Below are 27322 nucleotides of genomic sequence, written 5' to 3'. Positions count from 1 at the left end.
AGGGTAGGATCACACGTGAGGGTAGGATCACACGTGAGGGTAGGATCACACGTGAGGGTAGGGTCACACGTAAGGGTAGGGTCACACGTAAGGGTAGGGTCACACGTAAGGGTAGGGTCACACGTATGGGTAGGATCACACGTGAGGGTAGGGTCACACGTGAGGGTAGGGTCACACGTGAGGGTAGGGTCACACGTGAGGGTAGGGTCACACGTGAGGGTAGGGTCACACGTAAGGGTAGGGTCACACGTAAGGGTAGGGTCACACGTGAGGATAGGGTCACACGTATGGATAGGGTCACATGTGAGGATAGGGTCACACGTGAGGGTAGGATCACACGTGAGGGTAGGATCACAGATGAGGGTAGGATCACACGTGAGGGTAGGGTCACACATGAGGGTAGGGTCACACGTATGGGTAGGGTCACACGTGAGGGTAGGATCACACGTGAGGGTAGGATCACACGTGAGGGTAGGGTCACACATATGGGTAGGGTCACACGTGAGGGTAGGGTCACATGTGAGGGTAGGGTCACACGTAAGGGTAGGGTCACACATAAGGGTAGGGTTACACGTATGGGTAGGGTCACACGTAAGGATAGGGTCACACGTAAGGATAGGGTCACACGTAAGGATAGGGTCACACGTATGGGTAGGGTCACACGTATGGTAGGATCACACGTGAGGGTAGGGTCACACGTGAGGATAGGGTCACACGTATGGGTAGGATCACACGTATGGGTAAGGTCACACATAAGGGTAGGGTTACACATAAGGGTAGGGTTACACGTAAAGGTAGGATCACACGTATGGGTAGGGTCACACATAAGGGTAGGGTCACACGTGAGGATAGGGTCACACGTATGGGTAGGGTCACACGTGAGGATAGGGTCACACGTGAGGATAGGGTCACACGTATGGGTAGGGTCACACGTGAGGATAGGGTCACACGTATGGGTAGGATCACACGTGAGGGTAGGGTCACACGTATGGGTAGGATCACACATAAGGGTAGGGTCACACATAAGGGTAGGGTTACACGTAAGGGTAGGATCACACGTATGGGTAGGGTCACACGTGAGGATAGGGTCACACGTATGGGTAGGATCACACGTGAGGGTAGGGTCACACGTATGGGTAGGATCACACATAAGGGTAGGGTCACACATAAGGGTAGGGTTACACGTAAGGGTAGGATCACACGTATGGGTAGGGTCACACATGAGGTGGGGTCACACGTATGGGTAGGGTCACACCTAATGGATCCGCAGCGTATTTTACGCTGTGGATCTGCCGGTGATCCGACCCATAGTGTGCCTCCAGCTGTTGCCACCCCCTGCTGTTCACTTCCTGGTTTAGAGGCATTACTGGGCATGGTCAGTAGCAATAACAGATGTAATTTGTGAACATCCGCCACCCGTAGACTTCAATGTTAAAATTTTAACATCCTTTATTCCATCGTTATTTTTGATGGGACAAAAATTAGTGCATGCACCGTTATTTGTCCCGTCAAAAATAACGGACGTTACTCATAACGGGACATAACAGGAAGGATGGTCAAAAATACCATTGAAATGAATGGGATTCTTTGACAGACGTTTTATGGACTTAAGCCGCTCATCCCAGCTCCCCTCCCCTAAGAACACACAGACCGCCTTATTGCTCGTACTTCTCTGTCCGCTCATGTCTACCGGTTGATATTTCACCATCTTGCTCCCTCCGATCCTCTTCAGACGTGCGAAAAAAGTCTGTGACTCCTTGTTACAGGCTCCGGTGGGCGTTTCGTGGATGTCGGACTCATCGAACACGCTGTCTTCCTCTGCTGGGGATGCGAAAACAAAGAAGGATTTTCTGTCAAGTTGTTATCATTAGTCGGGTGACAACCAACATGGAGGCCGCTGCCGCACCCCTAATAGGAGTCCATGGAAGCTGAGGGGAGTGTTCACATTCACCTTTTTCCTTCTCGCTGTATCGGCTGATGTTACTGTTGTCGCTGTACAGGGGGCCGGCCGTGGCGTGCGGTTTGCAGCTGTGATACTGCGCGTTCAGCGTGTTTACAGTGATGTGGATGAGATGTAACACGATCTTCCCGAGATCGGCTTCCCTGTACGGATACTGCGACAAACACAATATTATCACCGTGTAACCAAAAGCTCTGAACCTTTTCACTGTGGGTTTGTCACAATGTATCAGTGTAAAGTAACAATCCTCTGCGAGTCAAGCACGGCAGCAGTAGAAAATCGAATTTCTGTCCTGGACTCACTAATACACTGTAACATACCTTCAGCTGTGTGAACAAGACTGGATACAGACAAAACGGTTTCCAGATATTAAAGGGGTACTCCGGGGGGGGGGGGGGGGGAAACATTTTTTAAATCAACTGGTGCCAAAAAGTTAAACAGATTTGTAAATTATTTCTATAAAAAAATCTTAATCCTTCCAGTACTTATTGGCTACTGAATATTAAAGAGGAAATTATTTTCTTTTTGGATTTCTCTGCTGACACCTCTGTTCATATCAGGAACTGTCCAAAGCAAGATAGGTTTGCTATGGGGAATTGCTCTTACTCTGGACAGTTCCTCAAATGGACAGAGGTGTCAGCAGAGAGCACTGTGGCCAGACTGGAAAGAACTACACAACTTCCTGTGGAGCATATAGCTGATAAGTACTGGAAGGATTAATATTTTTTAATAGAAGTCATTTACAAATCTGTTTAACTTTCTGGCACCAGTTGATTTAAAAAAAATAATAAAAATAAAAAAAATAAAAAAGGTTTTCCACCGGAGTACCCCTTTAAGACTTCAACCTCATCATCCTTTACTGATGGACAAGTACTAGCTTTCCTAAATAGTAAAAGGGTGCAGGATTTTCCTATATATCAGTGTTTCCCAACCAAGGTGTCTCCAAAAGCTGTCTGGGCATGCTGGGAGTTGTTTTGTAACAGCTGCAGGTACCCTGGTTGGGAAACACTGACCTAGGGCCTAGATTTTTAAACTGTGGATCTCCAGATGTTGCTAAACTACAACTCCCAGCATGCCCGGACAGCCTTTGGCTGTCTGGGCATGCTGGGACTTGTAGTTTTGCAACAGCTGCAGGCACCCTGGTAGGAACTGTTGTGTTCCCCAATCTTAGGCTCTCCAGCTGTTGCAAAACTATAACTCCCAGCATGCCCAGACAGCCATAGGCTGTCCAGGCATGCTGGGAGTTGCAGTTTTTAAACAGCTGCAGGCACCCTGGATGGGAAACATTGTCCTAGGTCTCCAAATTGTGAACCTCCAGATGCTTCAAAACTACAACTCCCAGCATGGCCGGACAAGTAGATCTCTGCTTCATGTCAAGGTATGGAAATTAGCTTCTATTTAGAGACTGAAAACCCTGTCCTGACCCCAATACTTGTCACGGCTGAGGTGCTCATTATCATTTTAAGCAAAACAAAAGCAGCACAGATCTGTCCCCCTTCCTGAGCTCACTGATACATTGTAACAAAGCCTCAGCTGTGTGAGCAGGACTTTGTCAGGACAGGTTTTAAAGAGGTACTCCGGTGGAAAACATTTTTTTTTAAATCAACTGGTGCCAGAAAGTTAAACAGATTTGTAAATGAATTCTATAAAAAAAAATCTTTACCCTTCCAGTACTTATTAGCAGCTGTATGCTCCAGAGGAAATTCTTTTCCTTTTGAATTTCTTTTTTTGTCTTGTCCACAGTGCTCTCTGCTGACACCTGATGGTCGTATCAGGAACTGCTCAGAGCAGGAGAAAATCCCCATAGCAAACCTATGCTGCTCTGGACAGTTCCTGACACGGACAGAGGTGTCAGCAGAGAGCACTGTGGACAAGACAAAAAAGAAATTCAAAAAGAAAAGAATTTCCTCTGTAGCATACAGCTGCTAATAAGTACAGGAAGGGTAAAGATTTTTTAATAGAAGTAATTTACAAATCTGTTTAACTTTCTTGATTTAAAAAACAAAAGTTTTCCACCGGAGTACCCCTTTAAGCCTCTGTATCAGTGTTTCCCAACTAGGGTGCCTCCAGCTATTGCAAAACTACAACTCCCAGCATGCCCGGACAGCCAACGGCTGTCCGGGCATGCTGGGAGTTGTAGTTTTGCAACAGCTGGGGGCACCTAGATTGGGAAACACTGCCATTGGAGATGAGCGAACTTACAGTAAATTCGATTCGTCACAAACTTCTCGGCTCGGCAGATGATGACTTTTCCTGCGTAAATTAGTTCAGCTTTCCGGTGCTCCCGTGGGCTGGAAAAGGTGGATACAGTCCTAGGAAAGAGTCTCCTAGGACTGTATCCACCTTTTCCAGCCCACCGGAGCACCTGAAGGCTGAACTAATTTACGCAGGATAAGTCATCAACTGCCGAGCCGAGAAGTTCGGGACGAATCGAATTTACTGTAAGTTCGCTCATCTCTAACTGCCATATTCAGAACAGCAGTGACTGTACAGCCCGGATGGTCTTCCTGCCCGTCATTTTATTCATGTATTCTCCGTGGTTACTGGCGAGCCGTCCTACAAGGTGACGCGCTGACGGCTCGGTGACAGGTGACGGACACTCGGAGAACTTTTGTGTCACCAATTGGAATCCAAGATGACAGATGTATAGAATAATGGTGACCCCGGTGTGGACATTAACATATTCAGCCGCCATATGAAGGTGAGGTCGGTGTCTGCATGATAATGGGCTCAACGTATAAACACCTCAGAGTGTAATTACATCTTTATGGCAACAGGGGGCACAACACCAAATGGCAGTGGTGAACTAGCACGGATACATAGATTATAATAAAATCATACCCATCACGCCTTTATATCTTGTGTCTGTGTTTTTATTTTCACAAAAACAGTGCAGATTTCTGTGCAGTGCAAGTGTCAAGGAGGCGTGGCCTAGGGTCCACTGTGCCCTAAACCCGGAACGCCTCTGTTTACGAATATTGGGCCTTGCCTGTCCATCATTATGCAAGAGGGAGGCGATTCGGCAAACAGAGGCATTTCAGGCCTAGGGCACAGTGGACCCTAGGCCACGCCTCTTTGACACTTGCACGGAAAAGTGCCAGAAAACTGCATTGTGTCTGTGAAAATAAACAGACAGACCATATAAAGGAATGATAGGTGTGGGGTGGGGTGATAGCTTTGCTTCAAAAACCGGTAGCCTATCCTGAGCACTGGTGGGGTCTGGTACCTGGCGCCATGGATCTTGTGGGAGCACCCAAACCTCTACCCCGTTTACATCTGCTGCAAGCCACTTTGTGTTTGTACGTGCCGCCATACTTTCGGTAGCGGTGGTGAAAGTTCCTGCAAACATTGTCCCTGATATTTCCTATGGTACCTTATAGAGGATGACGAGGAGAGCCTTCAGCCACATCTGGCGGATGTGCGGCTTCAGAGACCAGAGCGAGCAGCGGGGCGGCTGCTGGAAGTAATGGCGGAGCTGGGGGCAGGTGCAATATTTTAGGACTTGAACAACAAGTGGTAGAAGATGTTTCCCCAGGTTGATGTTATAATCCATCACCTACAAAGCATGAAATAGCAACAAATCACTGAGGTAAACTACAACGATAGAATAAGCATAGACTGGCTCAAAACTACAACTCCCAGCATGCCCGGACAGCCTTCGGCTGTCCGGACATGCTGGAAGTTGTAGTTTTGCAACAGCTGGAGAGCTCAGGGTTGAGTAGCATGACATCTCCTACCAGTGTTTTCCAACTAGGGTGCCTCCAGCTGTTGCAAAACTACAACTCCCAGCATGCCCGGACAGCCATGAAAGGCCCCCTGGTTGGGAAACACTGAGATATAGGAGAATTCCTGCACTCTGATACAATGGAGGCATGCTAGTACTTGTAGTCCCTCAATAGAGGGTGATGGGATTGATGTTTCATACAGTGAACATATCTGGAAACATTTTTGTCTGTATCTAGTCTAGTACTTAAAGGGGTACTCCGCCCCTAGACATCTTATCCTCTATCCAAAGGATAAGGAATAAGATGTCTGATCGCACGGGTCCCGCAGCTGGGGACCCCCGCGATCTCCCTGCTGCACCCGGCGTTCATTTAGAGCGTCGGGTTCAGCGCTTGTGATGTTTTGGCCACGCCCCCTCAATGCAAGTCTATGGGAGGGGGCGTGATGGCCGTCACGCCCCCTCCCATAGACTTGAATTGAGGGGGCGTGGCCATGATATCACAAGCTGGGCATGACCGTGACGTCCGGGATAGCGGATGTCTGGGATACCGCAGCCGAGATCACGAGGGTCCCCAGTGGCGGGAGCCCTGCAATCAGACATCTTATCCCCTTTCCTTTGAATAAGGGATAAGATGTCTAGGGGCGGAGTACCCCTTTAAGGGTATGTTCACACTACGGCTTTAGCGCAGAATTCTGCACACTGAATTGCGCATCGGAATTCCGCACTGCGAACTCCTACCATTAGTGTGAATGGGTCTTCTGCGGACCCGTTCACACTGCGGAATTTCAGCGGCGGACAATTCCGAACATGTTCTTTCTTTGCGCGGAAGTCCGCAAGCACTTCATAGCCGTCAATGGTGATGGCGCAGTGCCGCGCGGTCCTACCGTGGAGTATTTCGGCGGCGGCGGCCACCAGGATGGAATCTCCACTAGCGGAATTCTGCGAGCGAAGATTCCGTTCTAAATCCGAAATGTGAACATACCCTTAAACATTAGCACAAACCTTTTGTCTGTGGGTTTGTTACAATGTATCAGTGTAAACAATCCATGCAAACACAGCAGCAGAAAAAAAAACTATCTTCTGTCCTGGACTCACTGATACACTGTAACACACCTTCAGCTGTGTGAACAAGACTAGATACAGACAAAAATGTTTCCAGATATTTAGACTTTATTAAACATCAATCCTATCATCCTCTATTGAGGGACTACAAATACTAGAATGCCTCCATAGTATCAGGGTGCAGGATTTCCCCATATCTCAGTGTTTCCCCTACCAGGCTGTCCAGACATGCTGGGAGTTGTTGTTTTCCCAACAGCAGCAGGCCCCCTGGTTGGGGAACAACGCATTAGGAGGTAGAAGGAAAACGCCTATTGACATAAAGGAGAAAAATACAGTAGGACTGACGGGTTTTGGACCACCATGGCCCTTACTCATAGTCTCACTTAAGGTTAGGAGTACTGGTCCTAATTTATCAAACTATCTACAAAAAATGAAGAGGAGCAGCACAACCAAAGAAGTCCAGATAGGGTGACAGCTATGGAAAGGTCCAACAGCCTCTGTAATATCTGCAGCACATCCAGACAGCCGTTGAAGTGTGGCTATAGTCAACACCAGAATGCCATGGCAAAGTTTTGGCCATTTCGCTTGACAATGGCCATGTGAGATGGCCGAAATATCGTCACGGCATTCTGGTGTTGAATAAAGCCGCACTTGAAAGGGGTACTCCGGTGGAAAACATTTTCATATAAATTGGCTCCAGAAAGTTAAACAGATTTGTAAATTACTTCTATTAAAAAATCTTAATCCTTCCAGTACTTATCAGCTGCTGTATGCTCCACAGGAAGTTGTATAGTTCTTTCTGGTCTGACCACAGTGCTCTCTGCTGACACCTCTGTCCATGTCAAGAACTGTCCAGATCAGGAGAGGTTTGCTATGGGGATTTGTTCCTACTCTGGACAGTTCCTGACATGGACAGAGGTGTCAGCAGAGAGCACTGTGGTCAGACCGGAAAGAACTACACAACTTCCTGTGGAGCATACAGCAGCTGATAAGTACTGGAAGGATTGAGATTTTTTAATAGAAGTAATTAACAAATCTGTATAACTTTCTGGCATCAGTTGATTTAAAAAAAAGTGTTTTCCCCCAGAGTACCCCTTTAACCGCTATCTGGATGTGCCGCTGTGATATTTTATGCAGATATCTATCTATTGTAAGCAAGCAGCAAATGGTGGATGGGAGGTAGGTATCGAAGGCTTCGTGCCTCAGTGACATAACACTGGTTTGCACACTATAGAATTCTCTGTTTTAAAGATCCGTTATAATGACCCGTTAACAAAACCATTAAAAACGGACGTTACAAGATGCCATTATAGCCTACGGGATTTTTACATTACCCGTTTTAACCTGTCATAGCCCGTTATTGATAACGTACGTTATTTTGTAATGGGAGAAATAGTGCATTCATGCTGCTGTATGTGAATTCTTACAATAAACCCAAGGCTGCTGAACTTTTTGGGCCTGCTTGCTTGGTGAAAAGACTGTTTGAAGGATGCTTGTTCTAACAAAAAAATATCTATATGTTTATTTATATTTCATTTTTTTAAGAATGGGACCCTTCAAACAGTTTTTCACCAAAGCAAACATAGATATAGATATATCTACACCAGTACTCCCATACCTAAGTTAGACTATGAGTAAGGGCCATGTTGGTTCAAAACCCGTCAGTTCAGTTGAATTACATTTTTTTCTCTCCTGCTATAAGGGTTGTCAATCAGCTTTCCAGGACCCCTCAATGGCGCACCTACCCAATTATGGGCTTGTGAATGTGTCATTAAAAGGGGTTCTCCGGTGGAAAACATTTTCTGTTTTAATCAACTGGTGCCAGAACAGATTTGTAAATTACTTCTATTAAAAAATCTTAATCCTTCCAGTACTTATCAGCTGCTGTATACTACAGAGGAAGTTCTGTTCTTTTTGAATTTTCTTTCTGTCTGACCACAGTGCTCTCTGCTGACACCTCTGTCCCTTTTAGGAACTGTCCAGAGCAGGAGAAAATCCCCATAGCAAACCTATCCTGCTCTGGACAGTTCCTGACATGGTCAGCAGAGAGCACTGTGATAAGAAAGAAAAGAAATCCAAAAAGAAAAGAATTTCCTCTGTAGTATACAGCCGCTAATAAGTACTGGAAGGATTAAGATTTTTAAATAGAAGTAATTTACAAATCTGTTTAACTTTCTGGCACCAGTTGATTTAGAAAAAAAATGTTTTCCAGTGGAGTACCCCTTTAAGGGTCCACAATAGCTGCATGAATAGCTGGAGCTGTGATGGTGACCATTTTGTTTTTCGCCCATTTTTTTTTCCAGAATAAAATGTCTGCTAGATGCGTCATACCTGCGCTATTCCTGCAATAAATGCATTGAAGCATGTAGACATGCGCATTTTTTGAGGGGCGATCATGAAACACCCTTCCTGCTGATCGAAGCCCAGCAGCACGTACAGATGGCGTTTCACAGTGTTAAAAGCTTTGGCGCTGCTAATGTCGGCTTCTGCGCTGCTCTTGTCTTTGGCCATGAACTTCATGAGGACGGTGATCAGGTGGTGCACGGTCTGGTGGTCGATCCCCGCGTCCTCAGGCAGAGGGTCCTTGATGATGTTGTCATTCTCTGGAGATTGCTGACCTGTACGGAAAGGGTTAAATGTTTAACCTGGAGATGTGTATGTGGGATTCCTGGTGCATTATGGGAGCAGTCATGGTAACACCACATGGGTGAAGAAGTGGATCACCTATAGGGACTGAAACCCCTCCCCTATCATCTATTAGAACAGTGGTGTCCAAACTGTGGCCCTCCAGATGTTGCAAAACGGCTGTCCGGGCATGCTGGGAGTTGTAGTTTTGCAACATCTGGAGGGCCACAGTTTGGACACAACTGTATTAGAACATATGTATTATTGGGTGTTCCCAGGACAGATTAACCCTGGTAGCTATATGGGGTGCCCGAATTTAGTGCTCGCTATTTGTTGTCAATAACCAATAAGCCTGCAGTGTATCTGCAGTGTCTTCACAGGGACAGGAACTTTGCTGATTAAGATGCTAAACAGTCCCCCCCCTCCCCCTACATGTTTCACCGTGAAAAGTGGTGTCCTCAGGGGAAATCACTCAGAAGAATCTATTAGGACTTATGAGTGTGTGATGTCCCAGTATGGGATATAGTCCCGTACAGTACTTAGGCCCTGTCAGGTTGAGTCCCTCTGTGTCCTAGAGGGCCCTCCTGAGCTACCTTCTGGTGGTTACTTAGGGAAAACCACGCCCTGGCGTCACGAACATTTAGGGCTTAATAACACCTGCCCCTGGGCTACAACATCTGCCCCATTCACCTTACATTGCACCCCTGTGGCACACCACAAGTGCATTATTGGGGGTCGCCAGGGCAAATAAACCCTGGAATCTGCACACTACAAGGACATTCATCAATATCACATACCTGTGTGATGTGTAGGGGGGGGAAAGAATTAAAGGGGCAGTTTCCCTGGCAGCAATATGGGGTGCCCCAATTAAGTGCTCACTATTTTTTGTCAATAACCATTAAGCTTGCAGTGTCTTCAGATTGACAGGAACTTTGCTGATTATTTAGATGTAAAACAGTGCCCCCCTACAAGTTTCACCGAGAAAAGTGGCGTCCTCAGGGGCAATCACTCAGAAGAAGGACTTATTATTAGGACTTAGGAATGTATTATTGGGGGTTCCCAGGACAAGTAAACCCTGGAATCTGCACACTACAAGGACATTCATTGACATTCATCACTGTGTGATGTTTAGAGGAAAAGCATTAAAGGGGCGATATGGAGCGCCCGAATGAACTTCTCCCTATTTGCTACCATTAACCGAGGAGCTTGTAGTGTACCTGCAGTGTGTATTCAGGGAAAGGAACTTTGCTGATTATTAAAACGTGAAACAGTTTCCCCCTACATGTTTCACCATGTAAAGTGATGTCCTCAGGGGCAATCACTTAGAGACAGACCCTTATAATCGATGGCCCATCAACTGAGTGAGGCTTAAGGATGACTATGGGGACACCCTGTGTTACAGTAGTCAATGCCTGTGCCCCTTTAGTCAGAAGTGTTGCAGATTTAGCCTTTATCCCTACGTGGGAAATCATTTAAATTTACAGAATAACATCAGCAGTAAATATTGAGACATTCCATCTCCCACAGACTCACCTTGGGCTTGTTCCGCCGTGCTGCCGAGTGCCGGTGCTGACTGCTCGTGCCTCGTCAACCTGACAGCTGGAGACAGGGAAGAAAACAATTCTAAGAAAACATGTCTGAAATGACACTCAATGGTGACGGTGTGTAACAGAAATGACAACCAAGAGATTAAAGGGCCGGTAACCCGAAAAATTCTGTCATAAGAAGCTACTAGAACATAAATAAAAAAAGTGTGCCTCCAGCTGTTGCAAAGCTACAACTCCCAGAATGCCCAGACAGCCATTGGCTGTCTGGGCATGCTGGGAGTTGTAGTTTTGCAACAGCTGGAGGCACATTGTTTAAGAAAAACTGTACAAAGGCATCAATGGAAATAAGTGACATAAGCGACAACATGGAGGAGTCTCATGTAAGATAATACTCAACGGATTTTGGTGCTAAGAGTCTCTGGCAGGGAGAGCGCCCTCTTGGATTCTCCAGCTCCTTTGACGCTGTCTCGGAGGGAACGGACACTCTTATGACGGTTGCGTGCAAAGCGCGCCCTTTTGATCTTCCACAGGGCAGCGTCACTTAAATTAGCCACGTTAGTCCTCACCGCTGTGATGGCTGAAATAAGAATACAATAAAGAAGAGAAGTGAAATATGAGAGCCAGCAGAATAGTGAGTACAGTTCTGGAGTATAATACAGGATATAACTCAGGATCAGTACAGGATAAGTAATGTAATGTATGTACACATCGACCTCACCAGCAGAATAGTGAGTAAAGCTCTGGAGTATAATACAGGATATAACTCAGGATCAGTACAGGATAAGTAATGTAATGTATGTACACAGTGACGTCACCAGCAGAATAGTGAGTACAGCTCTGGAGTATAATACAGAATATAACTCAGGATCAGTACAGGATAAGTAATGTAATGTATGTACACAGTGACCTCACCAGCAGAATAGTGAGTACAGCTCTGGAGTATAATACAGGATATAACTCAGGATAAGTACAGGATAAGTAATGTAATGTATGTACACAGTGACCTCACCAGCAGAATAGTGAGTACAGCTCTGGAGTATAATACAGGATATAACTCAGGATCAGTACAGGATAAGTAATGTAATGTATGTACACAGTGACCCCACCAGCAGAATAGTGAGTACAGCTCTGGGGTATAATACAGGATATAACTCAGGATCAGTACAGGATAAGTAATGTAATGTATGTACACAGTGACCTCACCAGCAGAATAGTGAGTACAGTTATGGAGTATAATACAGGATATAACTCAGGATCAGTGCAGGATAAGTAATGTAATGTATATACACAGTGACCTCACCAGCAGAATAGTGAGTACAGCTCTGGAGTATAATACAGAATATAACTCAGGATCAGTACAGGATAAGTAATGTAATGTATGTACACAGTGACCTCACCAGCAGAATAGTGAGTACAGCTCTGGGGTATAATATAGGATATAACTCAGGATCAGTACAGGATCAGTAATGTAATGTATGTACACAGTGACCTTACCAGCAGAATAGTGAGTACAGCTCTGGAGTATAATACAGGATATAACTCAGGATCAGTACAGGATAAGTAATGTAATGTATATACAGTGACCTCACCAGCAGAATAGTGAGTACAGCTCTGGAGTATAATACAGGATATAACTCAGGATCAGTACAGGATAAGTAATGTAATGTATGTACACAGTGACGTCACCAGCAGAATAGTGAGTACAGCTCTGGAGTATAATACAGGATATAACTCAGGATCAGTATTAACTATTGGTGTGCCAGTAATGAAATCCTTACTTGTAGGGAATGGAAAGTCCTTGTTGCAGTCGAGATGTAGCTGAGCCTCCAGAGACAAAGTATCAAATCTGTTTACAAAGAACTCCCAGCTCAGGGCCGGAATGTCTTGCTTCAGGAAATGAAGGAGAAGGAGTTTGCTGAGGATTGTTGGACGATCTTTTACCACGGTGTCAAACTGGAAATCCAGGCAAAGGCAAAGACCCTGCGAGGACAAGACAGGAAGAAAACCATGAAAAATACATTATTTATTTCATAATTCAGATGATACATGTCCCTTGTTATATACTATTCTAGGTCAGGATGTATACACTCTATATAAGAGAATACATGTCCCTTGTTATATACTATTCTAGGTCAGGATGTATACACTCTATATAAGAGAATACATGTCCCTTGTATACTATTCTAGGTCAGGATGTATACACTCTATATAAGATCATACATGTCTCTTGTCATATACTAATCTAGGTCAGGATGTATACACTCTATATAAGAAGATACATGTCCCTTGTTGTACACTATTCTAGGTCAGGATGTATACACTCTATATAAGAGGATACATGTCCCTTGTTGTACACTATTCTAGGTCAGGATGTATACACTCTATATAAGAGGATATATGTCCCTTGTTGTATACTATTCTAGGTCAGGATGTATACACTCTATATAAGATCATACATGTCCCTTGTTGTATACTATTCTAGGTCAGGATGTATACACTCTATATAAGATGATACATGTCTCTTGTTGTACACTACTCTAGGTCAGGATCTATACACTCTATATAAGATGATACATGTCCCTTGTTGTATACTATTCTAGGTCAGGATGTATACACTCTATATAAGATGATACATGTCTCTTGTACACTATTCTAGGTCAGGATGTATACACTCTATATAAGATGATACATGTCTCTTGTTGTACACTATTCTAGGTCAGGATGTATATACTCTATATAAGATGATACATGTCTCTTGTTGTACACTACTCTAGGTCAGGATCTATACACTCTATATAAGATGATAAATGTCCCTTGTTGTATACTATTCTAGGTCAGGCTGTATACACTCTATATAAGATGATACATGTCTCTTGTTGTACACTACTCTAGGTCAGGATGTATACACTCTATATAAGATGATGCATGTCTCTTGTTGTATACTATTTTAGGTCAGGATGTATACACTCTATATAAGAGGATACTATACTCTGTATAGGATCATCCATGTTTCTCAGCCTCACCTGTAGAGCAGGTCTCTTGATGGTGTCCAGTAATAGTCCGGCTCTTGTGGCCACAGCAGGGTTGACGTCTTCCACCGCAGTTAGAAAACAGCAAAATGCATGGGCCAGGGAATACTTCAATAAGTGGTTTTTGGTGACTGAGTGAATGTCCAGGAATCGGCACAAGACGGCAACTTTCTCCACTGCAACAATAAATCAGGCACATATGGTCATTTAATAAACGCACAGAGATTCCGTAGTGTGAACATACCCTTATAAGCAATCATTAGATTGCTTACACCAATGTTTCTCAACCAGAGTGTCTCCAGCTGTTGCAAAACTACCACTCCCAGCATGCCCAGACAGCCAAAGGCATGCTGGGAGTGGTAGTTTTGCAACAGCTGGAGGCAGCCTGGTTATGAAAACGGGCTTACATTGAACAATGCAATGAATGCTAAGTGAAATTGGTGCTCTGCTTGTATAGTCTGTCTACGGGTAGGCTCAAACGTAAGGATCCACAGCATATTTTACGCTCATAGTGTGCCTCCAGCTGCTGTCACCCCACCCTGGCGGTGCGGTGGATTGCTGCTGCGAGCAGGCCAGGGGGCGGGGCAAGGCGGGGCAAAAGCTGGAGGCACACTATGGGTTGTATCACCGGTGGATCCATAGCGTAAATTACGCTGTGGATCAGTTACGGTAACCCTACCATAAAGCCAGCTGCATTAGGCTAAGTTTCCTCTTGGTCTTTTTTCTGGCAGTTTTTGGATATTTGCCACTGCAGTTTTTGAGCCAAAGCCAGAAATGTATTCAAAAGGAATAGGACATATAAAGGAAGGACTTACACTTCTCCTCCCTTATGGATCCACTTTTGACTTTGGCTCAAAAACTGTAGTGGCAGATGTCCAAAAACTGCCAGAAAAAAAACCAAGCGGAAACTTAGCCTTAATAGAGAGGCCTTCATTAGGCTTCTAGCTGCCATGGGGTCACCGATCATGACCCTGACAGGTGCGGCGTCCATCATTTAACTCTCTGCACGCAACAGTCACTATTCAGCATCAAACTAGTATTGAACTGGAGTGCAATGTTGGCAGGTGCAGGTAGGTGTCGGCTGTAAGATGCAGCCAGCACCTGCCGATGCAGCCCGATATTCAACCAGGTGTATGCGGTCATTAAAAGGTTAAAGAGTACCTGTCATGATCTTGTTAAATGTTATAATCCTCCCAGGTCACTGCCCTCATCATGATAAACCACCCCGGCCTTTATTTTTTATAATTTTTTTAGTTTTCTACCTTGATATCGCTCTGTATTTTCTGCTCATTCTCAGTCAGATTCACAGACTGGGAAGGGGCGTTCCACAGCTGGCGTGACATCATCTGAAGCCATACAGGGGAGAACTTCCTCCCTCACTCTACTACACACAGCCCAGAGCAGTTCAGTGTGAGATGAGCTATGATTGGCTAAGGCTGCCCACACCCCTCCCTCAGTCTTTCCTGATTTTGGACTTCTGCCAGGCCAGCAGGAGTTCAAAGTCCGTGCAAGAGATGGGGGGAAATGTGCTCTGGACAAGTAGGGAGACACCTAGTGGCAGCTTTTTAAACAAAAATAAAACATAGAAAACTTCTTTTTTTTTTACAACAAAAGTACATTAGAAAGAATTTTTATTTCCTATAAGGAGTGCAATAGCAAAAATTTGTTTTAATGACAGCGCCCATTTAATCTACATGAGCTGCTATACATAATTCTATGAACAGTCTTATTGATTTACCTGCTTCGAACCTCATTTTCCAGTCTTTGCTGTTGAAGTTGGAGTTTATGATTGTCCAGAAAATATCGGCTCCGTTGGGAAGAGAAAGAGAGTGAAGAAGCAGGGGGACCCCCAAAGACGACAGCTGGGAGAAATCCGACTTCAAGACTCGCCACAAGCTGCGGGAGCAAAATAGTTTATATTTACATATGGCGGCGGCAAAAATCTATGGCGCGTTGGTGAAGACCCACAAGTACCTGGAGATGAGCATGCGCTCCTGAATGTATGCCAAAAACGGCAGGTGATCCTTCTTGGCGATATATAGGCACTCGCCGTGCAGACAGAGGATCTTCAGGCAGTTCAGCATGTTAAACAGGATGTCCGGCTCGTCAAACTTGGCCATTTCCTAAAATAACCGAAAAAAGTAATAAATGAAGCAAAACTACTGTATCCGCCATGTTGGATCCAGACACTACGCATATATCTCACAGATGTCACAGACCTGCAGGATGGTGTAGATTAATTTCAAGGTGACAGGAAGTTTCTGGTAACAAAATTTTTGATCTGTGTCATTTTTGACAGCTGAAAAAAAAAAATATATAAAAATAAAAAACAACTCGATGATCACTGATTTTACCTGAGAAAGGCGCAAAAAGTCGCCCAGAGCAACCAAAGCAGAATTCTAATTGTGATAAATTTTTCCCATTAAGGGGATCATGGGGGGATTTTATGAAACTTGTGCATCTTTCTGCAAAACTTTGCAACTTTTATCAACGTTACACCACTCACCTGTGTATTATTCTTCTATATCACTCACCTGTGTATTACAGATGTCACCCCCCTGTGTATAACCCTTCTATATCAGTCACCTGTGTATTATTCTTCTATATCACTCACCTGTGTATTATTCTTCTATATCACTCACCTGTGTATTATTCTTCTATATCACTCACCTGTGTATTACAGATGTCACCCCCCTGTGTATAACCCTTCTATATCAGTCACCTGTGTATTATTCTTCTATATCACTCACCTGTGTATAACCCTTCTATATCAGTCACCTGTGTATTATTCTTCTATATCACTCACCTGTGTATAACCCTTCTATATCACTCACCTGTGTATTACAGATGTCACCCCCCTGTGTATAACCCTTCTATATCAGTCACCTGTGAATAACCCTTCTATATCAGTCACCGGTGTATTATTCTTCTATATCACTCACCTGTGTATAACCCTTCTATATCACTCACCTGTGTATTATTCTTCTATATCACTCACCTGTGTATAACCCTTCTATATCACTCACCTGTGTATTACAGATGTCACCCCCCTGTGTATAACCCTTCTATATCAGTCACCTGTGTATTATTCTTCTATATCACTCACCTGTGTATAACCCTTCTATATCACTCACCTGTGTATTACAGATGTCACCCCCCTGTGTATAAATAACCCTTTTATATCACTATATCACTCACCTGTGTATAACCCTTCTATATCACTCACCTGTGTATTATTCTTCTATATCCCTCACCTGTGTATTATAGATGTCACCCCCCCTGTGTATTACAGATGTCGCCCCCCTGTGTATTACAGATGTCGCCCCCCTGTGTATTACAGATGTCACCCCCCCCCCGTGTATTACTGATGTCACCCCCACCCCCTGTGTATTACAGATGTCACCCCCCCATGTATTACTGATGTCACCCCCCACCCCCTGTGTATTACAGATGTCACCCCCCCCCGTGTATTACTGATGTCACCCCCCCATGTATTACTGATGTCACCCCCCACCCCCTGTGTATTACAGATGTCACCCCCCCCATGTATTACTGATGTCACCCCCCACCCCTTGTGTATTACAGATGTCACCCCCCCCCCCGTGTATTACTGATGTCACCCCCCACCCCCTGTGTATTACAGATGTCACCCCCCTGAGTATTACAGATGTCGCCCCCCTGTGTATTACAGATGTCGCCCCCCTGTGTATTACAGATGTCACCCCCCTGAGTATTACAGATGTCGCCCCCCTGTGTATTACAGATGTCGCCCCCCTGTGTATTACAGATGTCACCCCCCCCCGTGTATTACTGATGTCACCCCCCACCCCCTGTGTATTACAGATGTCACCCCCGAGTATTACAGATGTCGCCCCCCTGAGTATTACAGATGTCGCCCCCCTGTGTATTACAGATGTCGCCCCCCTGTGTATTACAGATGTCGCCCCCCTGTGTATTACAGATGTCGCCCCCCTGTGTATTACAGATGTCGCCCCCCTGTGTATTACAGATGTCGCCCCCCTGTGTATTACAGATGTCGCCCCCCTGTGTATTACAGATGTCGCCCCCCTGTGTATTACAGATGTCGCCCCCCTGTGTATTACAGATGTCGCCCCCCTGTGTATTACAGGTGTCACCCCCCCTGTGTATTACCTTCTATGTCACTCACCTGTGTTGGGGGGCGGCTCCGCTGTCTGGCTGTGTGTCCCCGGATTGTCTCCATGTTTATTTGAGGGATTCTCTTCCTCTTCGCCCTCGCCCCCGATGGTGAATTCGGCGCGGGAGAACAGCAGACTATCCTCTAGACTGTCCGTCGGCTCCTAAGTGATATAAATGGCCACGTCAGATCTTTCTCTGAACATGTACAAACAATTTATAAAACCGAATTTCTTACAGACTTGTTTTTGGGGTCGCGCTCATAAATCTGACATACGCGGTGGCGGCGGCGGCAGGGCCTGGGATGATCTACATGGCTCCTATGTATTTCTGTATCTCCTCTCTGACACGTCCATCAATCCCCCCTGATAATATGGAGCCGCTTATCATAAAACTTGCTGATACAGAGACACAGGATCTTGTGTGTAACCAGAAAACCCTCAGCCCATCAATCACGTCTCCATTACTGATCCTGCTGAGCTGGACTATCCCCTCCGCACAAGGAGCGCCACATTTCTCAAGGTGACAACACGGAGAAGAAAGGATTACAGGAGCGAGGCGAGATTTACAGGAGCTTCAATCTCACAAGTACCTGTGGTCCTGACATGATATATACAAACTGTGAACCTCCAGATGTTGCAAAACTACAACTCCCAGCATGCCCGGACAGCCGCTGGCTGTCCGGGCATGCTGGGAGTTGTAGTTTTGCAACATCTGGAGGCAGCCTGGTTGTAAAACACTGACCTAATTCTGCACATGGGCATTCTGGGAGTTGTAGTTTTACAACATCTGGAGGTTTACAGTTTGGAGACTTAGGTCAGTGTTTCTCAACCAGTGTGCCTCCAGCTGTTGCAAAGCTACAACTTCCAGCATGCCCAGACAGCATGCCCTGAGAGAACTGCACGTATGGGGACCCTCACCACCAGTCGGATCTCCTCCTTAGGGGCCAGTCGTTCCAGCAGCTCGCAGGCCATCTGGTAGCAGAGGATGCTGGACTGGCACAGGCTGCACTCCACGGCCTTCTCGTCCTTCTGGCAGGTGTGAGATCCTCCCCATGGTGCCTGGAAGACGTTGTTGATGATGGAGATGACGTCTTTGGACAGACTGTTCTCCAGCCCCAGAGTGATTCCATCATCTTGGAGCTCCATCTGCAATAAAGAAAACATCCAGAACCTTCCAAATTAATGGTCTCACTAAACATGGTGGCCATGGTCTGTGGAGACGGTAACTGATCACTTTTTTCTGGGAGCTGATACCTTCTTGTTAAACTCTCTATGCCCAAACCCTCCTGTTTGACTCTCTATACTCTCTGGTTGGACTCTCTATGCCCGATACCTTCTTGCTGGACTCTTTATACCCGATACCCTCTGGTTGGACTCTCTATGCCCGATCCCCACTAGTTGGACTCGCTATGCCTGATCCCCACTGGTTGGACTCTCTATGCCCGATACCTTCTTGCTGGACTCTCTATGCCCGATCCCCACTGGTTGGACTCTCTATGCCTGATATCCTCTGGTTGGACTCTCTATGCCCGATACCTTCTTGCTGGACTCTCTATGCCCGATCCTCACTGTTTGGACTCTCTATGCCTGATATCCTCTGGTTGGACTCTCTATGCCCGATACCTTCTTGCTGGACTCTCTATGCCCGATACCTTCTTGCTGGACTCTCTAGGCCCGATAACTTCTTGCTGGACTCTCTATGCCTGATACCTTCTTGCTGGACTCTCTAGGCCCGATAACTTCTTGCTGGACTCTCTATGCCCGATACCTTCTTGCTGCACTCTCTAGGCCCGATACCTTCTTGCTGGACTCTCTATGCCCGATCCTCACTGTTTGGACTCTCTATGCCTGATATCCTCTGGTTGGACTCTCTATGCCCGATACCTTCTTGCTGGACTCTCTAGGCCCGATAACTTCTTGCTGGACTCTCTATGCCTGATACCTTCTTGCTGGACTCTCTATGCCCGATACCTTCTTGCTGCACTCTCTAGGCCCGATACCTTCTTGCTGGATTCTCTATGCCCGATACCCTCTGGTTGGACTCTCTATGCCCGATACCTTCTTGCTGGACTCTCTATGCCCGATCCCCACTGTTTGGACTCTCTATGCCTGATACCCTCGGGTTGGGCTCTCTGCCCAATACCATCTGGTCAGACTCTATATGCCTGATACCCTTTGGTTGGACTCTCTAATTCTGATCTTAGCTAAGTATTATCCCTGGTACATTTAATACATATCATAACCTTCCTGGAATCACCCCTGGCTATCTTGACTTTGCTCATCTGTACCATCAATACATGTCTACCCATCATTATCATCTCATTTGCCTGCCAGTGACTATCTTAGCAACTTTCATAAGAATAGGATAGACAGTATACACAGTGCTGATGAGCCCCATTGACATGTGATAGGTCATTGTCATGTGATAGGTCATTGTCATGTGTAACACACGCCGGCCCCACACCATCAACAGGTTTTGAGCTTCTCTTAGACAGTCTGCACCGAACCTGTTTCAATATGAGGTCGAACATGAGGATAAAACAGTTGAGATTCATCTCGTCTTCATCACAGTCAAAGTCAATGGTTCTTCCTGTGGGATGCCCATAGTTCTTAAAGGGACTGCGGAAGGGACTGCGCATGGGGCTCCGGAAGGGACTGTGAAAGGGGCTGGGGAAGGGGCTCAGCATACTGTGTATCACCCGCCGGCCTGGATCGGAGGCGATGCTGCCCTGTAAGAGAGAAGGTATAGGCTAGACGGATGGGCTCATGTCTGCCAAGGATGTCCCATTTGTGTAATAGTGATCTTTGTCTTACCCTGTGACCTGGAACATTTCCTGAAAGTTCTGTGATACGGACTTTCCTCTGATTGGCCAGCTCCTTCACAGAGTTTACCCCATCAGAGAACATGCTGATCAACAGCTGCAGGGGCACCACAATATCTAACTCCGACAACACCTGGAGTATGAGGGAAGGAGACATAAAGCCCAAGATGAAGAAAGTGGTACAAACTGGGGGGCTATCACTCATAAAAGTTCAGTTTCTCTCCATCTTGCCGACTCCTCTATTATCTGATTATATTCCCAGTATAAACCCATACTTATTTATAGACTTATTGAGATGCCCATGGCAGTCCTCAAAACTAAGCTCATGAGGTCTTCAGAGGTAAGTCCATAGCTGTCCTTACATATATGGCATAGTGGTCCCTAAAACTAAGCACCTAGCAGTCCCCACAACTAAATCTATGGTGGTTCCCACAACTAAGCCTATAGCGGATTATATGACTGTACCCATGATGACTTTTTTTTTTGAGCTTTAAAGTTAGTACAAACCGATATCAATTCACATAGTTACGTGCCCATGGCGGTCCCCACCGCCAAACACGTGCAGCCTGGACATCTAGGCCCACAGCTATCCCCAGAACTATCCAGGATGATCCTCACAATTAAATACTATGGTGGTCCCCAAGACTAAGCCCAAGTAGGTATCCATGATTATCGCTGTGGTGGTCTCTACAAGTAAACCCTTGGCAGTTCCCACAAATAAACTGAGGGTTGTCCCACAACTAAATTTATGGTGGACACAAAACTAAACCTACGCAATATTGACAACTAAGCTCAAAGAAATACCAACAACTAAGCCAGCGGTGGTTCCCACATGTAAAGGGGTACTCCGCTGCTCAGCGTTTGGAACAAACTGTTCCAAACACTGGAGCCGGCGTCGGGAGCTTGTGACGTCATAGCCCCGTCCCCTCAATGCAAGTCTATGGGAGGGGGCGTGACAGCTGTCACGCCCCCTCCCATAGACTTGCATTGAGGGAGCTGGGTGTGATGTCATGAGGGGGCGGGGCTATGATGTCACGAGCTCCCAGTGACGGCTCCAGCGTTCTCCATGGCAGTCTCCCACAACCTAAACAATTCTATTAGGGTCCAAAATTCTTACATGAAGCCAAAGCAAAGCTTGTTCCTGGACAGAAGATGGATAGCCAGTGAATCGGCAGCTGATGAATCCGAACATCTCCTCCATGGAGAAAGGCAAAGGGCAGAGCTCAATGTCAAACATTTTACTGCAAAAAGAAAACATACAAAAGAAAATGAGCAAAAATAAATGGAATTCCTAACACAGCGGATGTCAGGGATGGGCTGATCCATTACTTTATCTATTCCCAGGACACTGACGGATGAGGCAGATCAGAGACCAACCTGAGGACCTCCCGAAACTCCTTGAGCTGATTGTCGGGCACTTCTGTCCTGATGGCCTCCAACCACTCCGGCATGATACATTCCCAGATCGGCTGGTTAATGACATTATATGGAATAAGGCACAGAATTCTATTGAGACCTTCCTTCAGCTGGGTGACCGTACTGCAGGACTTGTCCCAGTAACCCCCAACCTGCGGATACACAGACAGTTAGAATACATACATCTTAAAAGGGTATTCCGGCTTTATTGGATAGGGGATAAGATGTATGATCTCAGGAGTCCTGCAGCTGGGGACCCCCGCAATCTCAGTGCAGCCCCCGGCATTCTGTGCCGGGCGCTGCCTCCAAGATGAGGAAGAGACGTCACGGCCACGGCTCTAGTGATGTCACACCACGCCCCTTTCATTCATGTCTATGAGAGGGGGCGTGACGTGACATCACTAGAGACGTGGTCGCCATGCCCCCTCCCATAGACATGAATGAAGGGGGTGTGAAGTGACATCACTAGAGGCGTGACCATCACGCCCCCTCCCATAGACATGAATGAATGGGGCGTGGTGTGACATCACTAGGGGCATGGCTGCCACGACCCCTCCCATAGACATGAATTAAGGGGGCGTGGTATAAAGCCGGAATACCCCTTTAAAGGAGTGACCATGGGGGAGCGCGGCTATGATGCAGTGGGTGGGCAGATAGCATCTGCCCACCCACAGCAGCACAGCCGTGCTCCCCCAGAGACCATGTGACCTCTGACAGTAAATTCCTTCCACCCACTGCAGCACAGACTGGCTTCCCCCGGAGACCATGTGACCTCTGATATATCGTAAACTCATTAACCAGTCGCATAATTTGCCATCATGGTCTCAAAGGCTGAAAAAAAAAAATCCCAGAATGCCCCTTTACAAAACAATTTATACAAAACCCATAGACTCTGATACATCTAGTGCAAGATCCCAGGATCCCCGATCCCGCCCTCAGGCCCTGCACTAGGCATGAAACAATTAGTTCTGGAATGGTCCTTTAGAATCCCCATTCACAGCCCCGATCACTTCCAATAATATTGGTGATTACCCGGGCAAATTCCATGGGTTTGGGCAGCAAGCACATGACCATAACATCGAACCGGATGTCGCAGACGGTCTTCAGCCACTTGGTGACGAACTGTGGTTTGAGTTTCTCCACCAGACTGCCGACCTCATCGTCCATCATGTACGCCGTAGAGTGGAACCACTGAAAGACCATGCTGACCAGGCGGGCCAGGCTCTCCGTGGGGGTGTTCTCACTGGGCGTGCAGAGGCTGACCTGTGCCACAAGATTACACCCAATATCACAATTGGTTAGACACTTCTGAAATAACAGTCCCATCCAGAACCACTACAACTACTGCTGACAGTCCCATCCAGAACCACTACAACTACTGCTGCTGACAGTCCTATCCAGAACCATTACAACTACTGCTGACAGTCCTATCCAGAACCACTACAACTACTGCTGACAGTCCCATCCAGAACCACTACAACTACTGCTGAGAGTCCCATCCAGAACCACTACAACTACTGCTGACAGTCCCATCCAGAACCATTACAACTACTGCTGACAGTCCTATCCAGAACCACTACAACTACTGCTGACAGTCCCATCCAGAACCACTACAACTACTGCTGACAGTCCCATCCAGAACCACTACAACTACTGCTGACAGTCCCATCCAGAACCACTACAACTACTGCTGACAGTCCTATCCAGAACCACTACAACTACTGCTGACAGTCCCATCTAGAACCACTACAACGACTGCTGACAGTCCCATCTAGAACCACTACAACGACTGCTGACAGACCTATCCAGAACCATTACAACTACTGCTGACAGTCCTATCCAGAACCACTACAACTACTGCTGACAGTCCCATCCAGAACCACTACAACTACTGCTGACAGTCCCATCCAGAACCACTACAACTACAGCTGCTGACAGTCCCATCCAGAACCACTACAACGACTGCTGACAGTCCTATCCAGAACCACTACAACTACTGCTGACAGTCCCATTCAGAACCACTACAACTACTGCTGACAGTCCTATCCAGAACCACTACAACTACTGCTGACAGTCCCATCTAGAACCACTACAACGACTGCTGACAGTCCCATCTAGAACCACTACAACGACTGCTGACAGACCTATCCAGAACCATTACAACTACTGCTGACAGTCCTATCCAGAACCACTACAACTACTGCTGACAGTCCTATCCAGAACCACTACAACTACTGCTGACAGTCCTATCCAGAACCACTACAACTACTGCTGACAGTCCCATCCAGAACTTCTACAACTACTGCTGACAGTCCCATCCAGAACCACTACAACTACTGCTGACAGTCCCATCCAGAACCATTACAACTACTGCTGACAGTCCTATCCAGAACCACCACAACTACTGCTGACAGTCCCATCCAGAACCACTACAACTACAGCTGTTGACAGTCCCATCCAGAACCACTACAACTACTGCTGACAGTCCCATCCAGAACCACTACAACTACTGCTGACAGTCCCATCCAGAACTTCTACAACTACTGCTGACAGTCCCATCCAGAACCACTACAACTACAGCTGCTGACAGTCCCATCCAGAACCACTACAACTACAGCTGCTGACAGTCCCATCCAGAACAAATACAACTACTGCTGACAGTCTCATCCAGAACCACTACAACTACTGCTGACAGTCCAATCCAGAACAAATACAACTACTGCTGCTGACAGTCCCATCCAGAACAAATACAACTACTGCTGACAGTCCCATCCAGAACCACTACAACTACTGCTGACAGTCCCATCCAGAACAAATACAATTACTGCTGACAGTCACATCCAGAACCACTACAACTACTGCTGACAGTCCCATCCAGAACCACTACAACAACTGCTGACAGTCCCATCCAGAACCACTACAACAACTGCCGACAGTCCCATCCAGAACAAATACAACTACTGCTGACAGTCCTATCCAGAACCACTACAACTACTGCTGACAGTCCCATCCAGAACCACTACAACTACTGCTGACAGTCCCATCCAGAACCACTACAACAACTGCTGACAGTCCTATCCGGAACCACTACAACTACTGCTGACAGTCCCATCCAGAACCACTACAACAACTGCTGACAGTCCCATCCAGAACCACTACAACGACTGCTGACAGTCCCATCCAGAACCACTACAACGGCTGCTGACAGTCCCATCCAGAACCACTACAACTACTGCTGACAGTCCCATCCAGAACCACTACAACTACTGCTGACAGTCCCATCCAGAACCACTACAACTACTGCTGACAGTCCCATCCAGAACCACTACAACTACTGCTGACAGTCCCATCCAGAACCACTACAACTACTGCTGACAGTCCCATCCAGAACCACTACAACTACTGCTGCTGACAGTCCCATCCAGAACCACTACAACTAACTACAGCTGCTGACAGTCCCATCCAGAACAAATACAACTACTGCTGACAGTCCCATCCAGAACCACTACAACTACTGCTGACAGTCCCATCCAGAACCACTACAACTACTGCTGACAGTCCCATCCAGAACCACTACAACTACTGCTGCTGACAGTCCCATCCAGAACAAATACAACTACTGCTGACAGTCACATCCAGAACCACTACAACGACTGCTGACAGTCTCATCCAGAACCACTACAACTAATGCTGACAGTCCCATCCAGAACCACTACAACTACTGCTGACAGTCTCATCCAGAACCACTACAACTACTGCTGACAGTCCCATCCAGAACCACTACAACGACTGCTGACAGTCCCATCCAGAACCACTACAACTACTGCTGACAGTCTCATCCAGAACCACTACAACTACTGCTGACAGTCCCATCCAGAACCACTACAACGACTGCTGACAGTCCCATCCAGAACCACTACAACTACTGCTGACAGTCCCATCCAGAACCACTACAACTACTGCTGACAGTCCCATCCAGAACCACTACAACTACTGCTGACAGTCGCATCCAGAACCACTACAACTACTGCTGACAGTCCTATCCAGAACCACTACAACTACTGCTGACAGTCGCATCCAGAACAACTACAACTACTGCTGACAGTCGCATCCAGAACCACTACAACTACTGCTGACAGTCCCATCCAGAACCACTACAACTACTGCTGACAGTCCCATCCAGAACCACTACAACTACTGCTGACAGTCCAGGTGAGATCCTCACATACAAAGCTCTTAGATGTCTACTGAGAAATGTTATTTTATTTTGAACTACTGTAAAGAGAGACAAAGGTAAACGCTCTATCCCCCACAATAGACCGCAGGACATTGTGAGTGCAGCTCTGGAGGAGACTGAAGCATAAGACATGATAATGAACAGATTCTCACCAGGAACCAGATCCCAAACTGACTCAAGAGACGCTGATCGTGTTTATCGTCATCTTTGTTATCAAAGTCCGTGTTGTCCAGTGAATGATGTGAAGACGCCAGACCCATCTGTCTCCTGCGGTTCATCTCGTATTCACGCTGCTCTGCATGATATTCCGCTTCCTTCAGCAAACTGAAAAATTAAACCAAGATGGACGAATTGTAGTGAGTCCTCAGATCACTTCAGACGGTGTGTTTAAAGTTCAAGCCTGTTAGTGGAGTCGGGCTCAGGCTAGCAGTGTGTGACCATCTAGTTAGGTCTAGGTCTGGCTTCTACCAGAGGCACATCTAGCTCTGCTCTTGCTCGACATACCTACACCTGAGCCAAAGTGTTACTTTTAGGTGTAAAACTGTTCTACAAGCAAGTCACTGTCCTGTCACTGCTCAAGTCCATGCTGTGAGGACAAATTGCTTCAAGTCAATAGCTCTAAGATAGCATTTCAGAGATAATAAGGCTGAACAAGGGCTTCTCTATATACTACCAATCAAAAGGTGAGGGCACTGTAGTGGTGAAAGACTTTCAAGCAAAATGGTACGGTCACTAAGTATGAG

General features: G+C 46.4%; 1 protein-coding gene across 5 annotated transcripts in view; it reads right to left on the bottom strand.

Moving 5' to 3' along the window:
- Positions 1–27322, bottom strand: part of UNC79 (unc-79 homolog, NALCN channel complex subunit) — a 173373-nt gene that overhangs the window by 66856 nt on the left and 79195 nt on the right. For 4 of the 5 annotated variants that reach the window (XM_056544993.1, XM_056544995.1, XM_056544996.1 and 1 more), the window contains 19 exons: positions 26732–26903; positions 23375–23605; positions 22304–22494; positions 22044–22167; positions 20919–21059; positions 20612–20833; positions 19023–19250; positions 18116–18266; positions 16167–16246; positions 15922–16070; positions 15686–15843; positions 13942–14123; positions 12697–12898; positions 11316–11495; positions 10905–10970; positions 9078–9364; positions 5334–5516; positions 1952–2114; positions 1669–1821 (listed from right to left, as the gene is read on the bottom strand). In XM_056544993.1, coding sequence (XP_056400968.1) covers positions 1669–1821; positions 1952–2114; positions 5334–5516; positions 9078–9364; positions 10905–10970; positions 11316–11495; positions 12697–12898; positions 13942–14123; positions 15686–15843; positions 15922–16070; positions 16167–16246; positions 18116–18266; positions 19023–19250; positions 20612–20833; positions 20919–21059; positions 22044–22167; positions 22304–22494; positions 23375–23605; positions 26732–26903 — 3263 coding nt within the window. The remainder of the gene's footprint in view (positions 1–1668; positions 1822–1951; positions 2115–5333; positions 5517–9077; positions 9365–10904; positions 10971–11315; positions 11496–12696; positions 12899–13941; positions 14124–15685; positions 15844–15921; positions 16071–16166; positions 16247–18115; positions 18267–19022; positions 19251–20611; positions 20834–20918; positions 21060–22043; positions 22168–22303; positions 22495–23374; positions 23606–26731; positions 26904–27322) is intronic. The other variant, XM_056544994.1, reaches the window with a different exon arrangement.

The sequence above is a fragment of the Hyla sarda genome, chromosome 11 (assembly GCF_029499605.1).
Source record: "Hyla sarda isolate aHylSar1 chromosome 11, aHylSar1.hap1, whole genome shotgun sequence".
NCBI lineage: Eukaryota > Metazoa > Chordata > Amphibia > Anura > Hylidae > Hyla > Hyla sarda.
This window is presented reverse-complemented; position numbering and strand designations above follow the sequence as displayed.